Here is a 21036-nt window from a genome sequence, read left to right as displayed (position 1 = left end):
CCTTAAAAAACTAAAAATAGAACTACCATACAACCCAGCAATCCCACTACTGGGCATATACCCTGAGAAAACCATAATTCAAAAAGAGACATGTACCACAATGTTCATTGCAGCACAATTTACAATAGCCAGGACATAGAAGCAACCTAAGTGTCCCTCAACAGATGAATGGATAAAGAAGATGCAGCATACATATACAGTGGAATATTACTCAGCCATAAAAAGGAACAAAATTGAGCTATTTGTAGTGAGGTGGATGGACGTAGAGTCTGCCATACAAAGTAAGTCAGAAAGAGAAAAACAAATACCGTATGCTAACACATATACGTGGAATCTAAAAAAAACCAAAACAATGGTTCTGATGAACCTAGGGGCAGGACAGGAATAAAGACACAGACATAGAGAATGGACTTGAGGACATGGGGAGGGGGAAGGGTAAGCTGGGACGAAGTGAGAGAGTAGCATTGACATATATATACTACCAAATGTAAAATAGATAGCTAGTCGGAAGCAGCTCCATAGCACAGGGAGATCAGCTCGGTGCTTTGTGACCACCTAGAGGGGTGGGATAGGGAGGGTAGAAGGGAGGCGCAAGAAAAAGGAGATATGGGGATATATGTATACGTATAGCTGATTCACTTTGTTGTACAGCAGAAACTAACACAACATTGTAAAGCAATTATACTCCAATAAAGATGTTTAAAAAAAAAAGAAAAAGAAAAATGCAAACCAAAAATGTAGTAGCTCTCTATTTTTGCAGCTGTTTTCTTCAGATCTCTGTGGCATATTGAGCCATATGATATCAGAAGAAGGGTCAAGCCTTCTTCATTCAAGAAAGGAGGCTGCATTCTCATTCGACTCACTTAGTGCTACCAAAATGCACCCAAACAAAGGCCAAGTTGAAAGTTTTAACCGAAAAGAGTATTAGACAGTTTGAAGGTTTTCACGTAGTTCTTGCTAAAAGAAAATTCAGCAACCAGAGTTAATTCTGGACAGTTTTTAAACAACTGTTCAGATCAGAGACCAGGAACCTAGTATCTGATCCATTGTGCTTTGTTCCTTTTTACCAGAAAAGGAGAACCAGACCTGGAATCTACAACGTGCAAAGAACCTTAAAGTGACCATTGTTCCTTCCATTAAAGGTCAGTCTTGTTACTGAGATTCAGTGGAGAGATTCCTATGTCAGGAAGGCAGTCATGTCATTCAATGCTAATGTCATCCTTCCAGAGAAACATCATAAGAAAACTAATGTTTACCTTAGAGATAGAAGAGAGAATCAAAGCATTTTGCTAAATCCTTTGCAGAAAGAAAGGGAAGTCAATTATGAAGTTGTATACAGGAAGTCCCTTCCCAGCTTCCCTGATGAAGTCATCACTGTGAAAGGCAGCCATTTATGGACGATGTCTGGGTGACCTCCAATAGCTTTGCTGCTTTGAGTGGAATTATCTTAGGATTTAAGAATGAGTGTGATGCAGATGGGCCCAAGACGCTGTCCTGTCCCAAACATGGTCCTCTCTTCTCTTGAGGACATCCTGACCAAAGCTGTTTCTCTTCCCTCAGGATTTGTTTATGTGAAATCCATTCTTCTCAGTTTCCTCATCTTCTTCTCCTTCTACTTGGGATGCCTGTTTGTTGCATTTGTTCATTATATCAGGTATGTCAAGAGTTTCAAGAAATGTCAACCCCCTTCACCTGTCTCTGCTTAGTGATTAGCACATTAGATTTTAGAGCCATATTAACTGGATTCGAATCTACCTTAGCCACAAACTGTGTGATCTTGGGCAAGTTACTTAAACTTTCTGTGCTTAAGTTTCTTCATCTGTAAAATGAGATAATAATTTACCTCATAGACCAGTATAACTGCAGTGTTTACATCAATGTCCTGCACAGAGTAAGTGCTGATAGTGTTAGCTATTTTCATAGTTAATGAAACTTCAACAGAAAGATAGCTTTGGTAATTTTTAGACCAGAAAATACTTAATGTAGATCCTATGGAATGTAAGAAATGAGTTCCACCTAACATGGAGATTTAGAAACAGCTTTAAACATTCCATCAAAAAGTACAATTAACGCCTAAAATAAATATTGAGGTATAATAAGTAGCAGGAGTAATAAATATGCTTTGACACTACATTACCAGGTGCTTTCTTACTGTTGTAGCATCAATTTTACAGTAAAATGTTCCTCGAGAGAAAAAAAGGAGATAATCATGCTGTAATTTGGAAATTTCCCTTCCCAAGAGTTTGGAGCCCCCAGTGAAAAGAGCACCAGTCTTTCCTTGTATCTCAGAGCAGGCCTGAACCCTGAGAATTCCATAGCTTGTCGTGGTCTCTGTAAAACAACTACAAAGGAATGGCAGGAGGTATAACAAACAAATGTTCTCTCTCCTCTTGCGAACGTAAAGAAAACAAAGCCAGTATAGAGTTTTCAGATTAATGGGCAAGTTTAGTCTCATCTGGAGAAAAACCTCAAGGCTACCGCAGTGATACAACTATCTCAGTGATACAGGCCTACCTCTGACTCAAAACATAACTCCTTTCTGTGACTTTTATGAAGCTTTGCAATTGAGAAACTGACTTCAAAAACCCACTGACCATATCTGGGACAATTTGAGAACCAAAACAGTTAAGGAGAATAGTGAATTATAAACCATTGAGAAAAATAGAAATTCATGAATCCCTATCAGTAAGGGAAGAAAGGAAGGGAGAAAAGGAGGGAGGAAGGAAGGAAAGAAAGACCAAAATTCTTACAGATATACATTTAATAAACTCAACAAAATTACTAGAATAGATACACATTAGGGACAGGACCCATTAGCAAATACTGACCTAGAAGGGAGGACTCTTGCCTACAGCAGAACACCAAACACTGACTGGTAAATAAGAAGAGGGTGCTGGAATTGGAAAATAATCATTTTGCATAGATCAGGTGAAGAATCATCAATGAATACTAAAACTAGCAGGAAAATCTGATGAGGATCAACATATTTGCATGGCCTTAAGTGTATCCCCACAAATCGCTTAGTAGTTGTAAGGGAAAAAGTAGTAACTATACAGTGGAGAAATTAGACTATTGACAGGGTGATAAAAATTAATATGACCAAGGGAAAGTTGGACACTCTGTGTCTCCAGATGTGATGCCCTGAGAAGGAAATAGCATCACTTATGCAGTATTCCAGCCAGAAATGCACATTTTTAATATAATCCTGATGAAAAAATTAGACAAACTCAAAATGATGAACGATCTATTAAAATGTATCACGAAAGACAAAAAATAGCTATGGAAATGTTCCAGATTGAGGGAGACTAAATATATGTGACCACTAAGGACAATAGTTGATCTCAGACTGGTTCTTTTACTAGAAGAAAAATATGCTATAAAGGACATTATTGGGTCAATTGACAAAACTGTAAAACAGACAGCAGATTAGATAAGATTATCATATCGATGTTAAATGTGCTGAAGTTGACAACTACACTGTGGTTATGGAAGAGAGTATCTTTATTCTTTGGAAATATTTAGGCACAAAAGTTCATGACATATGCAACTTATTTTCAAGTGGTTCAGAAAAAAATTTTTACGTATACATGTATATGAAAACACACATATGCACCCAGAGACAGAATGAGAAAGCAAAGGGGGTAATACGCTAACAATAAGTGAATCTAGGTAATGATACATGAGTATTCTATATTCTATTCTTATTCTTACAGCTTCTCTATAAATGTGAAATTATTTTCAAATAAAAAATTAAAAACAAAATCTCCAGTCTACAGGCAAATATTATACCTGGAAAGTGTACATACATTAACTGGTTATCAGCTCATTAATTTATCAGATCATAATCACTAACACTGAACAAGCACTTATTCTTTGCCAGGCACTCTGAGTAGACTATCTCATCTAAAGCCCCACAACAAGTAGTAGTATTAGCATTATTTGACAGTTCAGGAAATTGAGGCATTCAGAGGTTAAGCAGTTTGACCAAGAATTCACTGCCTGGGTTTGAACCCAGGCAGCCTGGCTCCAGAGCCTTAGCTCTTAAGCAGCCCGGACAACATGGGTCTGGAGTGATCAGGGCATGTGAAGGAGGGCAGTCCTAATCAAGGAAACCAGGTCAAAAACCTGGAACCCCAGCATGAATTTGATTGAAAAGGGGTCTGAAAAGCTGCCAGTTTTGACTCAGATGAGTTACAGCATCATGGGAAAAGAAGTTCATCTTTTCTGCCTCTCTTAGGAAGGCTGTCTCTACCACTGATGTTCTAGATTTTAGAAAATAGGTTTCACCTCTTTAGTTACCTAGCAGATATAACCAGTGTACAAACAGACAGAAATTAATAGCTGGATATCAATCTCTCTAAAGCTGTTATTCAGCCTGCTGAAGCGAGCACAGCTGTTGAAAGTTGTGGCGTAGGCTCTGTTGAAACCTCTGGCTGCCAGATTACTTTGCTACTTACTGCCAACTGCACAAGCATAGATTCTTTCCAAATATAGGCAAACTGAAAATAGAAATCTGGAGACATAAGAACTACTTGGCATCTAAATAGGGGAATAAACTGAGAGAAAATACTAATAGAACTCTTCCTTCATTGAACTAAGCAGAAATAACAAAGTTTTCTACAAAACCAAGTGAAGCCAGCCAGTCCTGGAGCAGAATGCCAATTGCTTGTTGAGCCCCCTGTTCTTTATTACTAATACATGTGGGGTTCGCAGTACATGCTATGAGATCAGGATGAAAACAATGATTAGAGACATGGCTCCTGTCCTCAGGGAGCTAAGAATTCAAAGTGTTTTTATGCTACTTTTTGTTTTTTATGTTTTTTTGTTTTTATGTTTTTTTGGCTCAACCCTGAACTCCATTCCCCTCCCCACCCCCAGCTCCAATTCATTCAGCAAGTATTTATGGAGCCCCTGCAATGACCCCCCTGGGTCAAGCACTACATACATGTCTCTTTTTTTCTTTAATTATATTATATCTATATCAATTTATTTTTAAAATTTATTTTATTAATTTATTTTTGGCTGTGTTGGGTCTTCGTTGCTGTGCAGGGGCTTTCCCTAGCTGCGGCAGGCAAGGGCTACTCTGTTGCAGTGCGCGTGCTTCTCATTGCGGTGGCTTCTCTTGTTGTGGAGCACAGGTTCTAGGCGCGCAGGCTTCAGCAGTTGTGTCTCACGGGCTCTAGAGCGCAGGCTCAGTAGTTGTGGTGCACGGGCTTAGTTGCTCCACGGCATGTGGGATCTTCCTGGGCCAGGGCTCGACCCCGTGTCCCCTGCATTGGCAGGCAGATTCTTAACCACTGTGCCACCAGGGAAGCCCTGCATACATGTCTCTTATTCCTTCCTCTCAGTCACCCTGCCAGATGTTGAGTTCAAACTATATGATGCTGATTACTCGTTCTTCCCTTGATTCCTGTATTAGTTATATATTGCCACAATAATGCTGTATAAAAATCAACCATAAGGGCCTCCCTGGTGGCGCAGTGGTTGAGAGTCCGCCTGCCGACGCAGGGGACGTGGGTTCGTGCCCCGGTCCGGGAAGATCCCACATGCCGCGGAGCGGCTGGGCCCGTGAGCCATGGCCGCTCAGCCTGCGCGTCTGGAGCCTGTGCTCCGCAACGGGAGAGGCCACAACAGTGAGAGACCCGCGTACTACAAAAAAAAAAAATCAACCATAAAAACTCCAATACATATTTACATTTGCTCACAAATCTATGGGTCAGCTGGATGATTCTGCTAATCTGGACTAGGCTCAGAGATCTCAGCTGGGTGTGGTCATAAAGTGAAATCAACTGGCAGGTCAGAGAAGAGCTGGCTTTTCTAGACTGGCCTTAGCTGTACTTTGCCTCTCATCCTCCAGCAGCCTAGCCCTACTGTATCTCCAAAAGAGATAGCAGAAGAATGCAAGGCTTCCTTAAGAGGTAGGTTCAAAAGTGGCATGATATCACTTCCCCCTCTTCCTATTGGCCAAAACAAGTGATAGGCCAGTCCAGCTGCAAGAGGTAAAGACACAGACTCCATTTTTGATTGAAGGAGCTAGCTACAAGATGAGGTATAGCCATTTTTCTATCAATCTAGCATAGGTCTCAATTACTCTTTTTTTGTTTGTTCACTCGATACTGCCTGCCTCACCCTAGCTTTGTAAATAATTTAACTCCTCTAATTAAGAACTTTATCAGCTCCAAAACCTAGGGCAAATGTGGCTAAAGCCTGTTAATACAAACACAGTCCAAACACATCATGTTTTATGAGTTCATATAATTGCTTGCTAGTTAATATCACTAAAATTGTTTTTTTAAAGGGACTTCTCGAGAGCCTCATTTGCCAGCTAGAACAGTCAGACCCAATTGTAACTGCTCTCCTTAATGATATGCCTTATTCACTCAACAAATATTTAGTTATCATTTCCTGAGTGCCAGGCCCTGTCCCAAAGGTTAGTGATACAGTGGTGAACAAGACAGTCTAGATCCCTGCTCTAATAGAGCTTACATTGTACAAAGGAAAAACATATAAGCAAGCAATTAATAAAATAATTTCAGCTAGTGACAGGAGGAGAACAAACACAGTGGTGGGACAGAGAATGACTGGACTGGGGAAGCTACTTTAGATTTGATTTGTTCAGCAGGGAAGACCTCTCAGGACCAAGACCTGAATGGCAAGTAGGAGCCAGCCATGTGAGGATTTGGGGAGAGAGTGGCCCAGGCAGAGAACAAGAGCAAAGGCCCTGAGGCAGGGATGGGTTTGCTATGTCTAGGAACAAAAGAGGTATGAAGAGAAGTCCCTCCACCAAACATACCAGGATCAGGGGTGTGCAACTTCTAGAACCCCCATTTGGAAATAAACAAGAACATGTACCAAAGCACAGGCACATGTAGTCCCCAACTTTCCTCCCTTCTCCCCCAACTCCAACTTCATGTCCAAAAGGGAGGCTTATGTGGGGGGAAGAGAGCAAGTCACATTTTAATTTTTGATAGACATTTACATTTGATACACCCAGTTTTTAAAATAATGACTTTATTAAGACATAACTCATAGACCATAAAATTCACCCCCCTTTAAAAATTCAGTGGTTTTAGTATATTCACAGTTGCACAACCATCACCACTGTCTAATTTTCATCACCTCCAAAAAGAAACCCTGAGTTTATCAAGATTATAGGATACAAGATCAATATACAGAAATCAATTGTATTTCTATACACTGGCAGTGCACGATTCAAACACGAGATTAAGAAAATAATTCTATTTACAATAGCATCAAAAATAATAATAGAGTACCTAAGTAAAAATTTAAGAAATTAAATATGACTTGTACATTGAAAACTACAAAACATCCTTGAAAGAACTTAAAGAGAACCTAAATATATGAAAAGACATCCTGTGTTCACAGATTGAAAGACTTAATATTATTAAGATGGTATAGTAGACAGAATAATGGCCCCCCCAAAATGCTCATGTTCTAATGTTCAGAACCTGTGAATATGTTACTTTACATGGCAAAAGACATTTTGCAGATGTGATAAAATTATGGAGATTATCCTGGATTATCTGTGTGGGTATAATGTAATCACAAGGGTCCTTATAAGAGGGAGGCAAGAGAGTCAAAGATAGGACGAGGTGTGATGAGGGAAGCAGAGGTTGGAGTAATACATTTGAAGATGGGGGAAGGGGCCATGACTTAAGGAATGCAGGCCACGTCTAGAAGTTGGAAAAGGCAAAGAAATGGATCCTCCCCTGGATTCTCCAGAAGGAATACAGCCCTGCTGATATCTTGATTTTAGCCACATAAGACTCATTTTAGAATTGACATCCAGAACTGAAGATAATAAATTTGTATTGTTCTAAACCACTAAGACTGTGATATTTGTTACAGCAGCAATATAAACTAAAAGACGTGGTAATACGCCCCTAACTGATTTATAGATTCAACACAATCCCTATGAAAGTCCCAGCTGACTTTCTTCCAAAAATTGATAAACTGATCCTAAAATTCATCTGGAAATGCAAGGGACCCAGAATAGGAAAAAAAATCATGAAAAAAAAAAAAAAGAACAAAGCTGGAGGTCTTACACTTTCTGATGTCAAAACTAACTACAAAGTGACAATATTTAAAACTCTGACACTGACATAAGGAAAGACATACAGATCAATGGAACAGAATTGAGAGTTCAGAAATAAACACTTACGTTTATGGTCAATTGATTTTTGACAAGGGTAGCAAGACAATTCAATGGAACAAGGATATTCTTTTCAACAAATGGTGCTGGGACACTTGGGTATCCACATGAAAAAGAATGAAGTTGTTGTACCCCTACCTCACAACATATAAAAATAATTAACTCTAAATAGAACATAGATCTAAATAAAAGAGCCAAATCTATAAAACTCTTAGAAGAAAACATAGGTGTAAATCTTTGTGACCTTAGATTAGGTAATAGTTTCTTAGATATGATAGCAAAAGCACAAGTAAAAAAAGAAAAAAATAGGTAAATTGGACTTCATCAAAATTAAAACTTTTGTGTTTTTAAAGGACATTATCAAGGAAGTGAAAATACAATACACAAAACTGGAGAAAATGTTTGTAAATCATATATCCAGTAAGCGTCTAGTATCTAAACTAGGTAAAGAATTCTTACAACACAAAGATAAAAAGAAAAATATCCCCATTTAAAAATAGGCATTTTTTAAATTGAATAGATGTTTCTCCAAAGAAATATGCAAATGGCCAATAAGCATGTGAAAAGATGTTCAACAACATTAGCCATCAGGGAAATGCAAATCAAAACTACAATGAGATATCACTTCATATCCACTAGGATGGCTATAATAAATTTTTTTTAATGAAAATAACGAGAGTTGGCAAGGATGTAGAGAAATTAGAACCTTGTACATTGCTAATAGGAATGTAAAATATTTAGTTCCTGCTATTGAGCTACAGTAGAAAACAGTTTAGAAAGAAATGTTAAACACAGAGTTACCTCATACTCAGCACTTCCATTCCTAGGTCATACCCAAGAGAATTTAACACATATATCCACACAAAAACTTGTACACAAATATTCATAGCAGTGTTATTCATGATAGCTAAAAAGTGGAAACAATCAAAATGTATATCAAGTGTAAACAAATAAATTAAGCATGGTATATATCCATACGATGGAATATTATTCAGCCATAAAAAGACTGAAGTATTCATTCATGCTACCACATAGATGAACCTTGAAAGCATTATGCTAAGTGAAAGAAGACAAAGAGACCACATGCAATACAATTCCATTTATATGAAATGTCCAGAATAGGCAAATTTATAGAGACAGAGAGTAGATTAGTGATTGCCAAGGGCTGGGAGGATTAGAGAAAGAGCAGTAACTGCTATGGTTTGAGATTTCTTTGTGTGATGATGACAATGTTCTGCAACTAGAAAATAGTGATGATTGCACAACTCTGTGAACATATTAAAATTCATTGAATTGTGCACATTAAAGGGTGAATTTTATGGCATGTGAATTATCTGAAAATAAATGAATATGGAAATAAATTAATGAATTTAATATATGTATGCCTGTATGTGCCTAGGTGTGGAATTGCTGGGTCATATTGTGTCTCTAGGTTTAACTTTTTAAGGAACTGTCAAATGGTTTTTCAAAGTGGCTGCTCCATTTTATAGTCCCACCGGCAATGTATCAGAGTTCCGATTTCTGCACATCCAAAGGCCCATTTTTAAGAGATCCTAGCAGACAAATCTGCAACAAAGTCTATAGGGAACAAATGGAAAATGCTGAAGTTTTTGCTGTCTTAGGAGCATGTGTATGTGCTTGTTTGCAGGTTTCAGAGAAAGTCCATTGATGGAAGCTTTGGTTCCAGTGACGGTAAGAAAAATCCCTGGTTTCAATTCAAACTGATGTCAAGTATGTGGCAACATTCCATTTGGTACTTTTGTCTCTCTGACTTTTGTGATTTCCCAAACCCTCTATTGATTCCTATCCCCCCACAGACACACACAGAGGGGTCTAATCTGCAGTCTTCCTACAGAAAGCAGAGCCAGTGAGAACCAATTTACACACTTGATAATTACTGAGATATGGAGCTCACACTAAGAGCCTTTGTTCGGAGAGTTCCTCATAGTTGTCCACAGCCCATTTGTCAGCAATTCATCTTTTTAAGGAGTTTAATGTTTTCTAGGACATAAATTGTTCATATCTGTCTTATCACAGAGCTGACTTGTGAACAATGGTAAGAATTTATTGTGTCAAATCTAATACAGAGCTTACTTTTCCCAAATTGAGATAGAGGGTTTTTTTTGTTCAAGGATCTAGAAAACTGAAGTATTTGAGACCAGCAAGTATAAGACAGTATTATAACTTTGGGAAATCCAGAGTAATTGATTATCCAACCATTGTAATATGCCCTTTCTTCCACTCTGAGGATTTGAACAAAGGAATTTAGTTGCTTGATCTTTTTATTAAATCTTTTTAAAAAAATTAAATGTCCTTATTTTTAAAACTTGAGATATAATTGACATATAACATTGTATAAGTTTTGGGTGTATAACACGATTCCATATTTGTATATATTGCAAAGTGCTCACCACTGGAAATCTAATTAACATCTATCACCACACATAGTTATACTATTTTTTCTTGTGATGAGAACTTTTAAGATCTATTCTTTTAGCAATTTTCAAATACACAGTACAGTATTATTAACTCTAGTCACCATGTTGTACATTACATCCCCAGGACTTACTTATATTTTATAACTGGAAGTTTGCACCTTTTGTAAGTGTCTTATTTTTGGAAAAGCCTAAATCAGCATGAGTTACTCAGTGCTCACAAGCTATTTGGCATACAGTGATCATTTGGAAAAGGAATGATGGAGTGAGACTTGATTTTTAAGTCACATGCAGCAGATTATTTTTTCTAATTTTTATTGGAGTGTAGTTGTTTTACAATGTTGTGTTAGTTTCTACTGTACAGCAAAGTGAATCAGCTATACATATACATATATCCCCTCTTTTTTTGGATCTCCTTCCTATTTAGGTCACCGCAGAGGACTGAGTAGAGTTCCCTGTGCTATACAGTAGGTATGCAGCAGATGTTTAGTTCTGTGTTTTCTACAGTTAAGTTAGAAAGACACAAAGCGACTCCCTACCCCACCCAGCAGGAGTATCTCTCCCTCTGCTGGAGGTCTGCTTCTCCTGCCTTCCTTTGACTTTTGTCTTCCTTAATGTCAACGTGTCTATTTTTCCAGGCATCCAGGCATTGGTTTTAATAACATTCAACAGCCAATGTAAAGGAATATAAAAGAACACCTGCTCTAGTGTCTTTAAAATGCTAAGTACTACTTTCTATTTTATTCATAATATGTTAAAATGAAATGTCTTCTCTCTGGATCTCGGCCTTTTCTCTCTGATGCTCTCCAGGTTTTGCTCTTATTTAGGCCTAGTCGAACTTAGAAAGCCCGATTGGTTGGATCCGATAGGTGCTCTGTGAATGGATTCTCTGTTATTTTTATTGTATGAGTGAAGTCATTTTATCACTGCAATGACAATTAAAGGAACTTCGTATTCAGAAGGGTCTCCTGAACAGTGAAGCCCTGGTAGACAGAGCTGGGACTTGAGCCAAATCACTGTCCAAGATCAAGATGGCTCTGAAAATTAGCTAAGAGCTAGAGGCACCCTTCAGATAACAAGCAGAAATGAATGAGTGAGCAAAAAAATAAATAAAGATGCATCCGTTGGATTCATGCGGCTGCAGGTGACAGCAAAGTTTATCTCAAACATACCTAAACAATAAAGAGTGTCTCCTCTCCCTGGAAGCTGAGCAGAAGGGTGGGCTTCAGGATTCACTGAGTCCAGGGGCTCTGGTCCTTTTTCCTGCCATTCCCTTGACTCTGCTTTGCCCCCAAAGCTGGTAGTGAGATGGGTCCTCACCTGACAATGTCCAGAAGGAAGGACTGTTTCAGAAGCACCTAGCAACTTCTCTCATGTTTCATTGGCCTAGAGAGGATCATACACTTGTTGCTAAACCAGTCACTGCAAAGGAATCTATTTACTTACAGATCAATCAAGTTTGCTTATAGAATTAGGGTGAGGTCATCTTTTTCTAGGACCAGCATTTCTCAAACTCAACATTATGGACATTACAGCCAGAATCATTCTTTGTTGTTGGGAGCTGCCCTGTACATTATAGGATGTTTAACCGCATCCTTCACCTCAACCTACTAGAATTCAGTAATACACTCCCTCCCTGTGACAACTAAAGTTATGCCCAGACATTGTCAAACGTCCTCTTGGGAGCAAAATGTTCCCCCCACCCTTACCCCCAACCGAGAATCACTGACTTAAAAATATGGGCTTCCAGGCACAGGTGAGGGAGGATACCCAAACAAAATCCCAGCTTAGTTAGGAAGTAGGAAATAGGAATGTTCACCACAAAGGGCTCTGAAATCAGGAGGAAGTAAGGAACCTATGTAATGCTGAGAGGCTACGGGGAAAGATGACACATGACCACTGGTGAGACAAGACCTAGGTTCTTCAAACAAGAGCAGAGAAGATAAGCTCTACCCTAGGGAGGAACCAGTTAGCGACTCTTAATCACATGACCACAGAGCACGGAGAAACCAGCCTGTAGCAAGAGACAGAGGCAAGTGAGGGACCTTATCTGAAAGCTAATGTGAAGATTCAGGGGAGGAACCTTTAGAGAGGAGCAAGGATACAGAAATGTCTTTGTCTCCCAAGGGCCAGTATCAGTGTGCCCAAGGCGGGGCTACAAGAAGTTTAATGGAGCTTAGAGCTACAGGAAATGCCCTGGGGGCTAGTGCCTAGAAGAAATGCTAGGAGCAGCGTTTGAGAAAGGGGACCCCACTAGATTTGGCATGCTGTCTGCCGCAATCAACGTGGAGCTAGATATCTGAGGAACTTGGCCTGATGCTTTCACCCTAGGTATGCCTGAGATGGAGGAAATGGAGCCAGGTCCCTACAACTTGCTAAATTGTTGGCAGCTGTTTTAGTTATGTAATGATAGGAAGGCTGCATTTGGAAAATCTGTCGGCTCCCCTGCATGTGTTTTTCTTCGATTTGCCTGCAGTTTTTAAAGTTGTGTTTGAAAAATGTTGACATTGGCTCCAACTAAACTAAAAAGCAAAGGAAGTTCTTTCATACTTCATGGGATAAAGAAGGAGATAAGAGGCTGGAGCCCAGGTGAAATGGAAATAGTGTTGGTAAAGAGCAGCTTCAGGCTGTGAAGGGACTTTACTACTGCGGTGTGACTGGATGGACACTGTATTCTCTATTCCTCACTTAGCACTTAGGACAGGGGCCTCTGTGGTAATCTAAAGGGCACTGGGCAAGGCTCTGTGTTCTAAAAACATGTCCTCCAGTGGCTCTATCAGTGGAAAAAACCCACATTTCACATCATTGTTAAAGAGCCTATACAGAAATTCAGTTACCACCTTGAAAGAGAGACAGATGAAACGTGACTCACAGGCCTCTGGGACCACATGAGCTGTCACCATGACCCTGGGTGCAGCCTAAGAGGAGGGTACTTTCTCAAGTGAGGGAGCTTGGTGAACTTGCCAAGTTTGCAGATTTAAGAACCAAATGGCCAATCAGATCCTTCCCTGGATGGAGCGATTACTGAATCAGCCTCCCAGCAAAGAGCAGGGCCCGGGAGGGATAAGACAAGCAGCGTGCTGAGTCCAGAGGGGTCAGGGAGCACAGGCCATCCTCAGGCTCTGTGGCAACAGGTCTCAGACTCTAGTCCTGACTCTCTACTCTGCTTTTTCCCAGCTTTGCCTGCCCGGTTTTTTCTTCTAGAGGAATTTTACTTTTACGTCCTTCTGCAAAGATTAGTGGTTTTCTTCATTTTCTCCTCAACTTTTGAGATACAGCATGACACTCGTTGGGAGAGGTAGCCAACTGGCATAAAAATGAAATATCATGTCAGCTAGTTCACAGCGTTACTGACTCCCTCTTCCGCTTCCAACCTCCTGAGTCTGGAGACGGAAGCGGGCAGGACAATTATAAATGTGACGTCCCTGAAAGAGCCAAGCATGCTCAAAATGAAATGAAGTTTTTCTCCTCACACGGAGAAATTAATATAAAAGGCAAGCATGCAAGCATATCCTATTCTAAGTTAGTAAAGCAGACAGATGGCAAAGGGCCCGCACACAGAGAAAAACATACCAGAACAAGTCTCCCCATTAAGATGAGCTCATTCACAACTTTATATGTTTGCTTATTCCCAGCCAGAACATCTTGGTCTGTCCTATAAACTGATATTTTGTGTTTAATTCTGCTTTCTAAATGCCATACAGTTAAATAGAAATATGGCTTGCCTTCTGGGCGCATCCATCATGTTTGAAGTTTGGGAGGTAATGCTTCGGTTTTTGCATTCTAAGAAGGTCTTAGACATTAGAAACGTTAACAGAATACCGTTATCCATTGTTGACCAGTCTCCTATTTAATTGTGCATATAGAAGTGCACAGATTTGCTTTTGTTTTGTTTTTGTGGTACGCGGGCCTCTCACTGCTATGGCCTCTCCCGTTGCGGAGCACAGGCTCCGGACGCGCAGGCTCAGTGGCCATGGCTCACGGGCCCAGCCGCTCCGCGGCATGTGGGATCTTCCCAGACTTGGGCACGAACCCGTGTCCCCTGCATCGGCAGGCGGACTCTCAACCACTGCGCCACCAGGGAAGCCCAGAAGTGCACAGATTTGAAACAAGAGCACTGCTCATGAAAATCTCGATGCTCTTGTCCATCACAGAACCATTGTTGTTGTGGTTGTCTCGAGGTGAAAAGAACTAGCGACTACATCGAAATCAGGTCCTGCTCGATTGCGAGGCAGAGTGCAGAAATCATCGAAGTCTGAACAAACCTACACAGCTGGCTTTTTCTTTTTAGTGAAGTTGTCGCTTAACAAAACAGTGATTGTTTTTGTTTGCTCACTTGCTTTGACTTTAGTTTTTGCCATTTTTTCTCCTTTGATCACACACACGAAAACCCTTTGCCTCCTACAGACCATTTCAACCCCCCGCTGCAGAGGAACTCAAGCGTTCTCCGACGCACGTGTCTACTTCCCATGCCAGGGGGTTTCCCAGGAACAGAAAATGCCCAAAATCCTGGGGTTTATGATTTTAGTATCATTCTTCGCTTACTATTTGCACATGTAATATTTGGAAAAGTTTGAGGCGCGTCCTCTTAAAGAATGTTTTTCTCTCACTGCCAACAACCATTTGGCAACAGACATGCCTATTCTACCTCTGAACTATCCCCCAAATAACCCATATTCCTGCACATCCTTAGTTCACGTTGTCATTATTTTTTGCTCCAAGGAGTGCAGTAATTTCCATCCTGTCAGGGCTCATCCCGTCTATAGTTAGGGTACCGTTAATGACTGTGACAAATAAACCTCCGAATTATAGCCCCTTAATCACAGAAGTTTATTTCTGGTGTTTATGTTCAGCGGTGGCCTTCCTCACAGTGATTCCAGGACCCATGCTCCTTCGTTCCTGTGATTCTGCAACACTGCCAGGCAGGAATCGGCAACGTTTTTTCTGTAAAGTGCCAAATGGTAAATGTTTTAGGCTCTGCGGGCCACGTAGTCTCTGTTGCAACTGCTCCACTCTGCCATTGTAGCCAAAAGCAGCCACAGACGAACTCAACGAGTGGCTGTGTTTCAGTAGAACGTCGTATGTAAATACTGAAATTTATCATTTTACCTGCCATAAAATACTCTTCGTCTTCTGATTTTTCCCTAACCATTTAAAAACTTTAAAACCATTTTTAGTTTAAGGGCCATACAAAAACGGGTGGCAGGCTAGATTTGGTCTGCAGACCATAAAATTGGCCTGCAGGCTCCTACATTAGAGTGAAAAGAAAATCAAACTATTTAGAGTTATGTTCTTTCACTTTGGCAACTGGACATAAGGTGTTTGCCTCTTTGCTTTTCTTTTTAACAGGCTCTGGAAATACGTCGGTGTCACATCCCATTGCTGCCAGCACCCCTGACGAAAGCAATTATGGGGCAATAGGTATTTCCTACAATGAGTCCATTCATGGAAGTGTTTCCTGATTCTCCAAAGAATGGGATACAAGGAGCCCTCCAGCCACTAATAACTGGGAGAGTGGGCAAGGCCGTCATCGTATAAGATTATCTTTTATTTATAAGATGAATTGGCTCGATGATCTGGAAGGTTCCTTCCAGCTCTAATTTTCTCTGGTTCTATTGATCCGTTTCTTGGGTCTGCTAGCCACACTTGAGCAGAATTTTCTATGGTTGCCATCAACTCCCTTGGGGATTTTCTCGTACCCAGCCTGAGTGTAGGGCGTGAAAGATGCGTCAAGAGTCTGACGTCAGGGAGCCCGACATCAACTGACCCGGTGTTTCATTCTCAGGTTTCAGTGGAGTAAGGGCGATCAGAAGACTGAGGCTGTGCAGCAGGTGAACACGGCTGAAGCCTAACGATCTTCCATTTGGGCTAACTGCATAAACGAACCTGCACACTGCCACCCAGTCATTCACATGGCAACCCCCAGGGCTCGTTCAGTGGCCTGAAGGGTCAGAATTCTGATCCTTGTCTTGTTAGAGTTGGCGTGCATTGACGCTTCCACACACTTCCATGATGCTTGTGGGCCTATGAATGGTGCACCTTAAGCTGTCAGCATAGAGGGGCTGGGAATCCTGTATGCCTGCCCTGTTACTCTGTAACTTTGAGAAGCATGTGGGCTCAGTGCTGGAGACTTATTTCTGGCTCTGCGAGAACAGGGTTTTTTTTTTTTTTCTTAACCATCTGAATAGAAGAAATAAAGCAGAAGGTAGGCTCTGCTCATGTGCTCATTAGGCTGTGCAAATTCCCATCTGCTCTGGGAAATATTCACAGGATTCTTCTTCCTGAGAATGTTGTTTCCATTATATAATCATAGATACAGCATGTGGGGGATTTCGGTGTACAAATACTTTATCCACGAGAAATGTATAGCTGCTGGACGTGTTGGTACTAACACGTACATGTGGTAGATGCTATACATAATTACGTGCATGTGTATGTTTATACATTTATGCTCATATTTTAAAATATGAAACATGAAATATAAGCATAATATTATTTTTGCAGCCAAATAGTTAACAGAGCAGATGCCTTTATATTATGTATTCAGCCCTAGAAAGAGATGATTTAAATATAAAAATAGGAGGAGAGGAAAATTAGAGGTCCATTGAGGAGCAATTAGAGAAAGAACACGTGCTGTGGGTAAGGAGTTGGTTTTTACCAACACAGCATTTTCAGGAATGAGTCAGCACTGTGCTTTTTGCAGAGAGAGATGGACTCCATGGGTTCTTCACGGTTTGGGAAGGCAGATGAGTCTCCTCTGTTTCAGATGAGTCAAGCTCCAGTCCTGGCAGGCAAATGTCCTCCTCCGATGGCAGACAGACATGCCAGTCAGACACGGACAGCTCCGTGGAGGAAAGTGACTTCGACACCATGCCAGACATTGAGAGCGATAAGAACGTCATCCGGACCAAGGTACTTCTGCCAGGTGGTGCTCTTCGAGAGGGCGAAAAGTTCAGGAGCCAAATACAACTTCAGCAACACCTCAATTTCCTTTATATATATTTTTTCTTCAGGGGGAGTCAAATTTCTCCGTGAGCTTTTTATTTATTTTGTTTAAACATCTTTATTGGGGTATAATTGCTTTAAATGGTGTGTTAGTTTCTGCTGTATAACAAAGTGAATCAGCTATACATATACATATATCCCCATGTCTCCTGCCTCCTGCGTCTCCCTCCCACCCTCCCTATCCAACCCCTCTAGGTGGTCACAAAGCACCGAGCTGATCTCCCTGTGCTATGCGGCTGCTTCCCACTAGCTAGCTATTTTACATCTGGTAGTGTATATATGTTCAGGGGGCTTTTTAGATAAAACTTAGCTACATACTAAAAGCAATACTTGGTTGGTTAACACTTCTTTCTGGAGGGAGAAAGTGAGAGCAGTAAAGAAAACAGAGCGCTAAAACGCTCTCAGGGTCTGAAGGGGCTGAGCATGGACAAAAGTTGAGGAAGGGATCCAACCAAATGGGAGAAAAGATTCATTTGAAGGGTGTACTTGGAAAAACTCCCTGGTTGTATACATAAAATCCTTCAGGAGTAAAAGCTCATTTCTTTCTGGCTTGTATGTTGTATCCAGTAAGGGACACAAAGGTGAATCGTACTGTTTCAACCTCGTCATTCAAGAATCACACGATGGGCATCTCTGAAAACTGGGAAAGCAATTCTTGAGATCTAAGAAGCATTCAAGACGCCCAATAGGCTTCCCACATCAGCCAATTTCCCTAAAGCCAAGGGAAATACTAGGATTTTTAAAGGCATCCTGGGAAAAGCAAAATTAAAAGAAAAGTCTTGTTAAATAATTTTAATCCCTAGTGAGTGATTGAACTGAAATGTGTAAAGCTCTCCTTTATATTTTATGCAAGAAATCCAAGTACAGTTTTGCACTCTCTTTTTATTTGGCATCCCAGATGTTCCTTTACCTGTCAGATCTGTCCAGGAAGGACCGGAGAATTGTCAGCAAAAAATATAAGATTTATTTTTGGTGAGTAAATGACCAGGAGGGCTATGGTTCTCTTTAGTAAAATTAAAGTTTTCCTTGTAAAAGCTGCAATCACTTATGAGATTCATATAAGTGAATCAAATCACAGGTTTCAGTGTTTAATGAGGCACAGGTATAGGTGTTTAAAGGATTCATGCCACATTTGATAGGAAAGACAAAAATGAACTACCGAAGGAAACCAGCCCTAAATTAAATAAATACAAAGTATTAAATAAGAATGGTAATGGAATCCCATAGGGAGACACTAAATCCTTTTCTAGGAAAATACAGTAACGATAACATTAATGTCACCACCTTCCCTCTTCTCCTCACCAGGACTTGCTCTTGGAAGAGCCAGTGATTAAAGGGATGAGATGCCTAGAGCATCTCATAGTAGCTAGAAACCTCCCTGAGTGAAGATGATACCATCAGCCAATAATAAATAGACCTGCGATGGTCAGACACAGATGCAGTCTTCCTACAAGCAGAGAGTCTGAGGTGCCTGGCAGGGTCCCCTCCTTCCTCTCAGAAACCCCCAGCTGACACTTGTGATAGCCCTTCCCATTCTTTTTTCTGGAAGGATACCCTTTTACTGGGATACAGATATTAGAGGAAAACAAGGGCCAGTGGGGACCACATGGAATTCCATAGTAGGGCCATCATTTTGGAACTAAGAGATATCTAAAAGAGCCACATCCCTTTGTGAGATCCATCACCCATTACCTACTCTCAGATCACTTTTTTTTTAAATTTTTAAGTCACAACTTATTTTTATTAATTTATTTATTTTTGGTTGCGTTGGGTCTTTGTTGCTGTGTGCAGGCTTTCTCTAGTTGCGTCGAGCAGGAGCTACTCTTCACTGCGGTGTGCAGGCTTCTCACTGTGGTGGGCTTCTCTTGTTGCGGAGCACAGGCTCTAGGCTCACGGGCTTCAGTAGTTGTGGCACGCGGGCTCAGCAGTTGTGGATCGCGAGCTCTAGAGCACAAGCTCAGTAGTTGTGGTGCACGGGCTTAGTTGCTCTTCAGCATGTGGGATCTTCCCGGACCAGGGATCAAACCTGTGTCCCTTGCATTGGCAGGTGGATTCTTAACCACTGCACCACCAGGGAAGTCCCTCTCTGATCACGTTTAATCTAACAATATCCTAAATAGATAGGCCCTCATTAATAATTGGTTAAACCAGAAGCAAGTATTATTTACACTGTTTTACAAGTAACTGTATGAGAGGAAGATTGGAGAAACAGGAACCACATAATCAGTTTCTAATCGCGTTTGTGAGTTAACTAGGGAGTTATGGGGTGGAAAGATTCTTTTTTTTAAAAAAAAAAAAAGGGCAAAGTTTCCACTGTTATTTTGGAAATAACCGTTTCTGATTTTTTGCCTGCGTAGGAACATCATTACCATTGCTGTGTTTTATGCGCTGCCTGTGATCCAGCTGGTTATCACCTACCAGACAGTAAGTGCTGCCCCGAACTCCAAAATCCCACCTTTCATACTGCAGGGAAAGAAATTTGCTGCGAATTACGGAGAAAGGTATAACTTGAGCTCCGTCCAAGAATTAATTCCCCGTTTGGGTTCCCACTGGATTTCTCCACTGGTTCGTCTTTGACCTTTAAATCTAGTTCCCAATTGTTTTATCACAGACCGCTTGTATTATTTTGACTACCAATCTGAAATTATTCCCTTGCACTCATTTAGTCTTGGTATCTATCAACTGTGTCTATTTTTTACCAGTCTGCACTTTTGATCATCATGGGATGATGAGTAAAGTTGCAGACCAAAACAAAGAAACCTGATGTCTAATTTAGCCTGTGTCCTGTCATTGAGGGTAAATATGTTTTGTAAAAGTAAGAACAGCTTCACAATACTAATGAAATATTAAAAGAAAATATAAAATAAATAAAAAACAGACAAAAACAATAATTAAAATAGCTTGAGAATCCCCACTGCACCTTCACAGAACCCTAGGGTCCAGGTCACTTAAGGGATCCCGTCTGGGATCTATTACACATGAAAAAGCCCAGTTAGAACAGCACCAGGCTAAAGGTGTTTCTAATGCAATGGTTCTCAAACTTTGCATTAAAATCATCTGGGGGACTTTTAAAAATCCCAGTGTCCAAGCTGTATCCCACACCAGTTAGATCAGAGTGGAATCAGGCATCAGTATTTTTTTTTTTTTTTAGATGTTGGGGGTAGGAGTTTATTAATTAATTTATTTATTTTTGCAGTGTTGGGTCTTCATTTCCGTGCGAGGGCTTTCTCTAGTTGCGGCAAGCGGGGGCCACTCATCATCGCTGTGCACGGGCCTCTCACTATCGCGGCCTCTCCTGTTGCGGAGCACAGGCTCCAGACACGCAGGCTCAGTAGTTGTGGCTCACGGGGCCAGTCGCTCCGCGGCATGTGGGATCCTCCCAGACCAGGGCTCGAACCTGTGTCCCCTGCATTGGCAGGCAGA

General features: G+C 40.8%; 1 protein-coding gene across 5 annotated transcripts in view; it reads left to right on the top strand.

The window, feature by feature from the left end:
* Positions 1-21036, top strand: part of SIDT1 (SID1 transmembrane family member 1) — a gene marked incomplete at both ends in the record, with an annotated part of 85864 nt that overhangs the window by 43466 nt on the left and 21362 nt on the right. For all 5 annotated transcript variants that reach the window (XM_079922879.1, XM_079922878.1, XM_079922876.1 and 2 more), the window contains 7 exons: positions 1071-1142; positions 1561-1654; positions 9822-9865; positions 15958-16029; positions 17375-17520; positions 18512-18585; positions 19971-20037. In XM_079922879.1, coding sequence (XP_079779005.1) covers positions 1071-1142; positions 1561-1654; positions 9822-9865; positions 15958-16029; positions 17375-17520; positions 18512-18585; positions 19971-20037 — 569 coding nt within the window. The remainder of the gene's footprint in view (positions 1-1070; positions 1143-1560; positions 1655-9821; positions 9866-15957; positions 16030-17374; positions 17521-18511; positions 18586-19970; positions 20038-21036) is intronic.

The sequence above is a fragment of the Stenella coeruleoalba genome (assembly GCF_951394435.1).
Source record: "Stenella coeruleoalba genome assembly, chromosome: 5".
Lineage (NCBI taxonomy): Eukaryota > Metazoa > Chordata > Mammalia > Artiodactyla > Delphinidae > Stenella > Stenella coeruleoalba.
The sequence above is the reverse complement of the archived record's forward strand: the minus strand, read 5'-3'. Positions and strand labels throughout refer to the sequence as shown.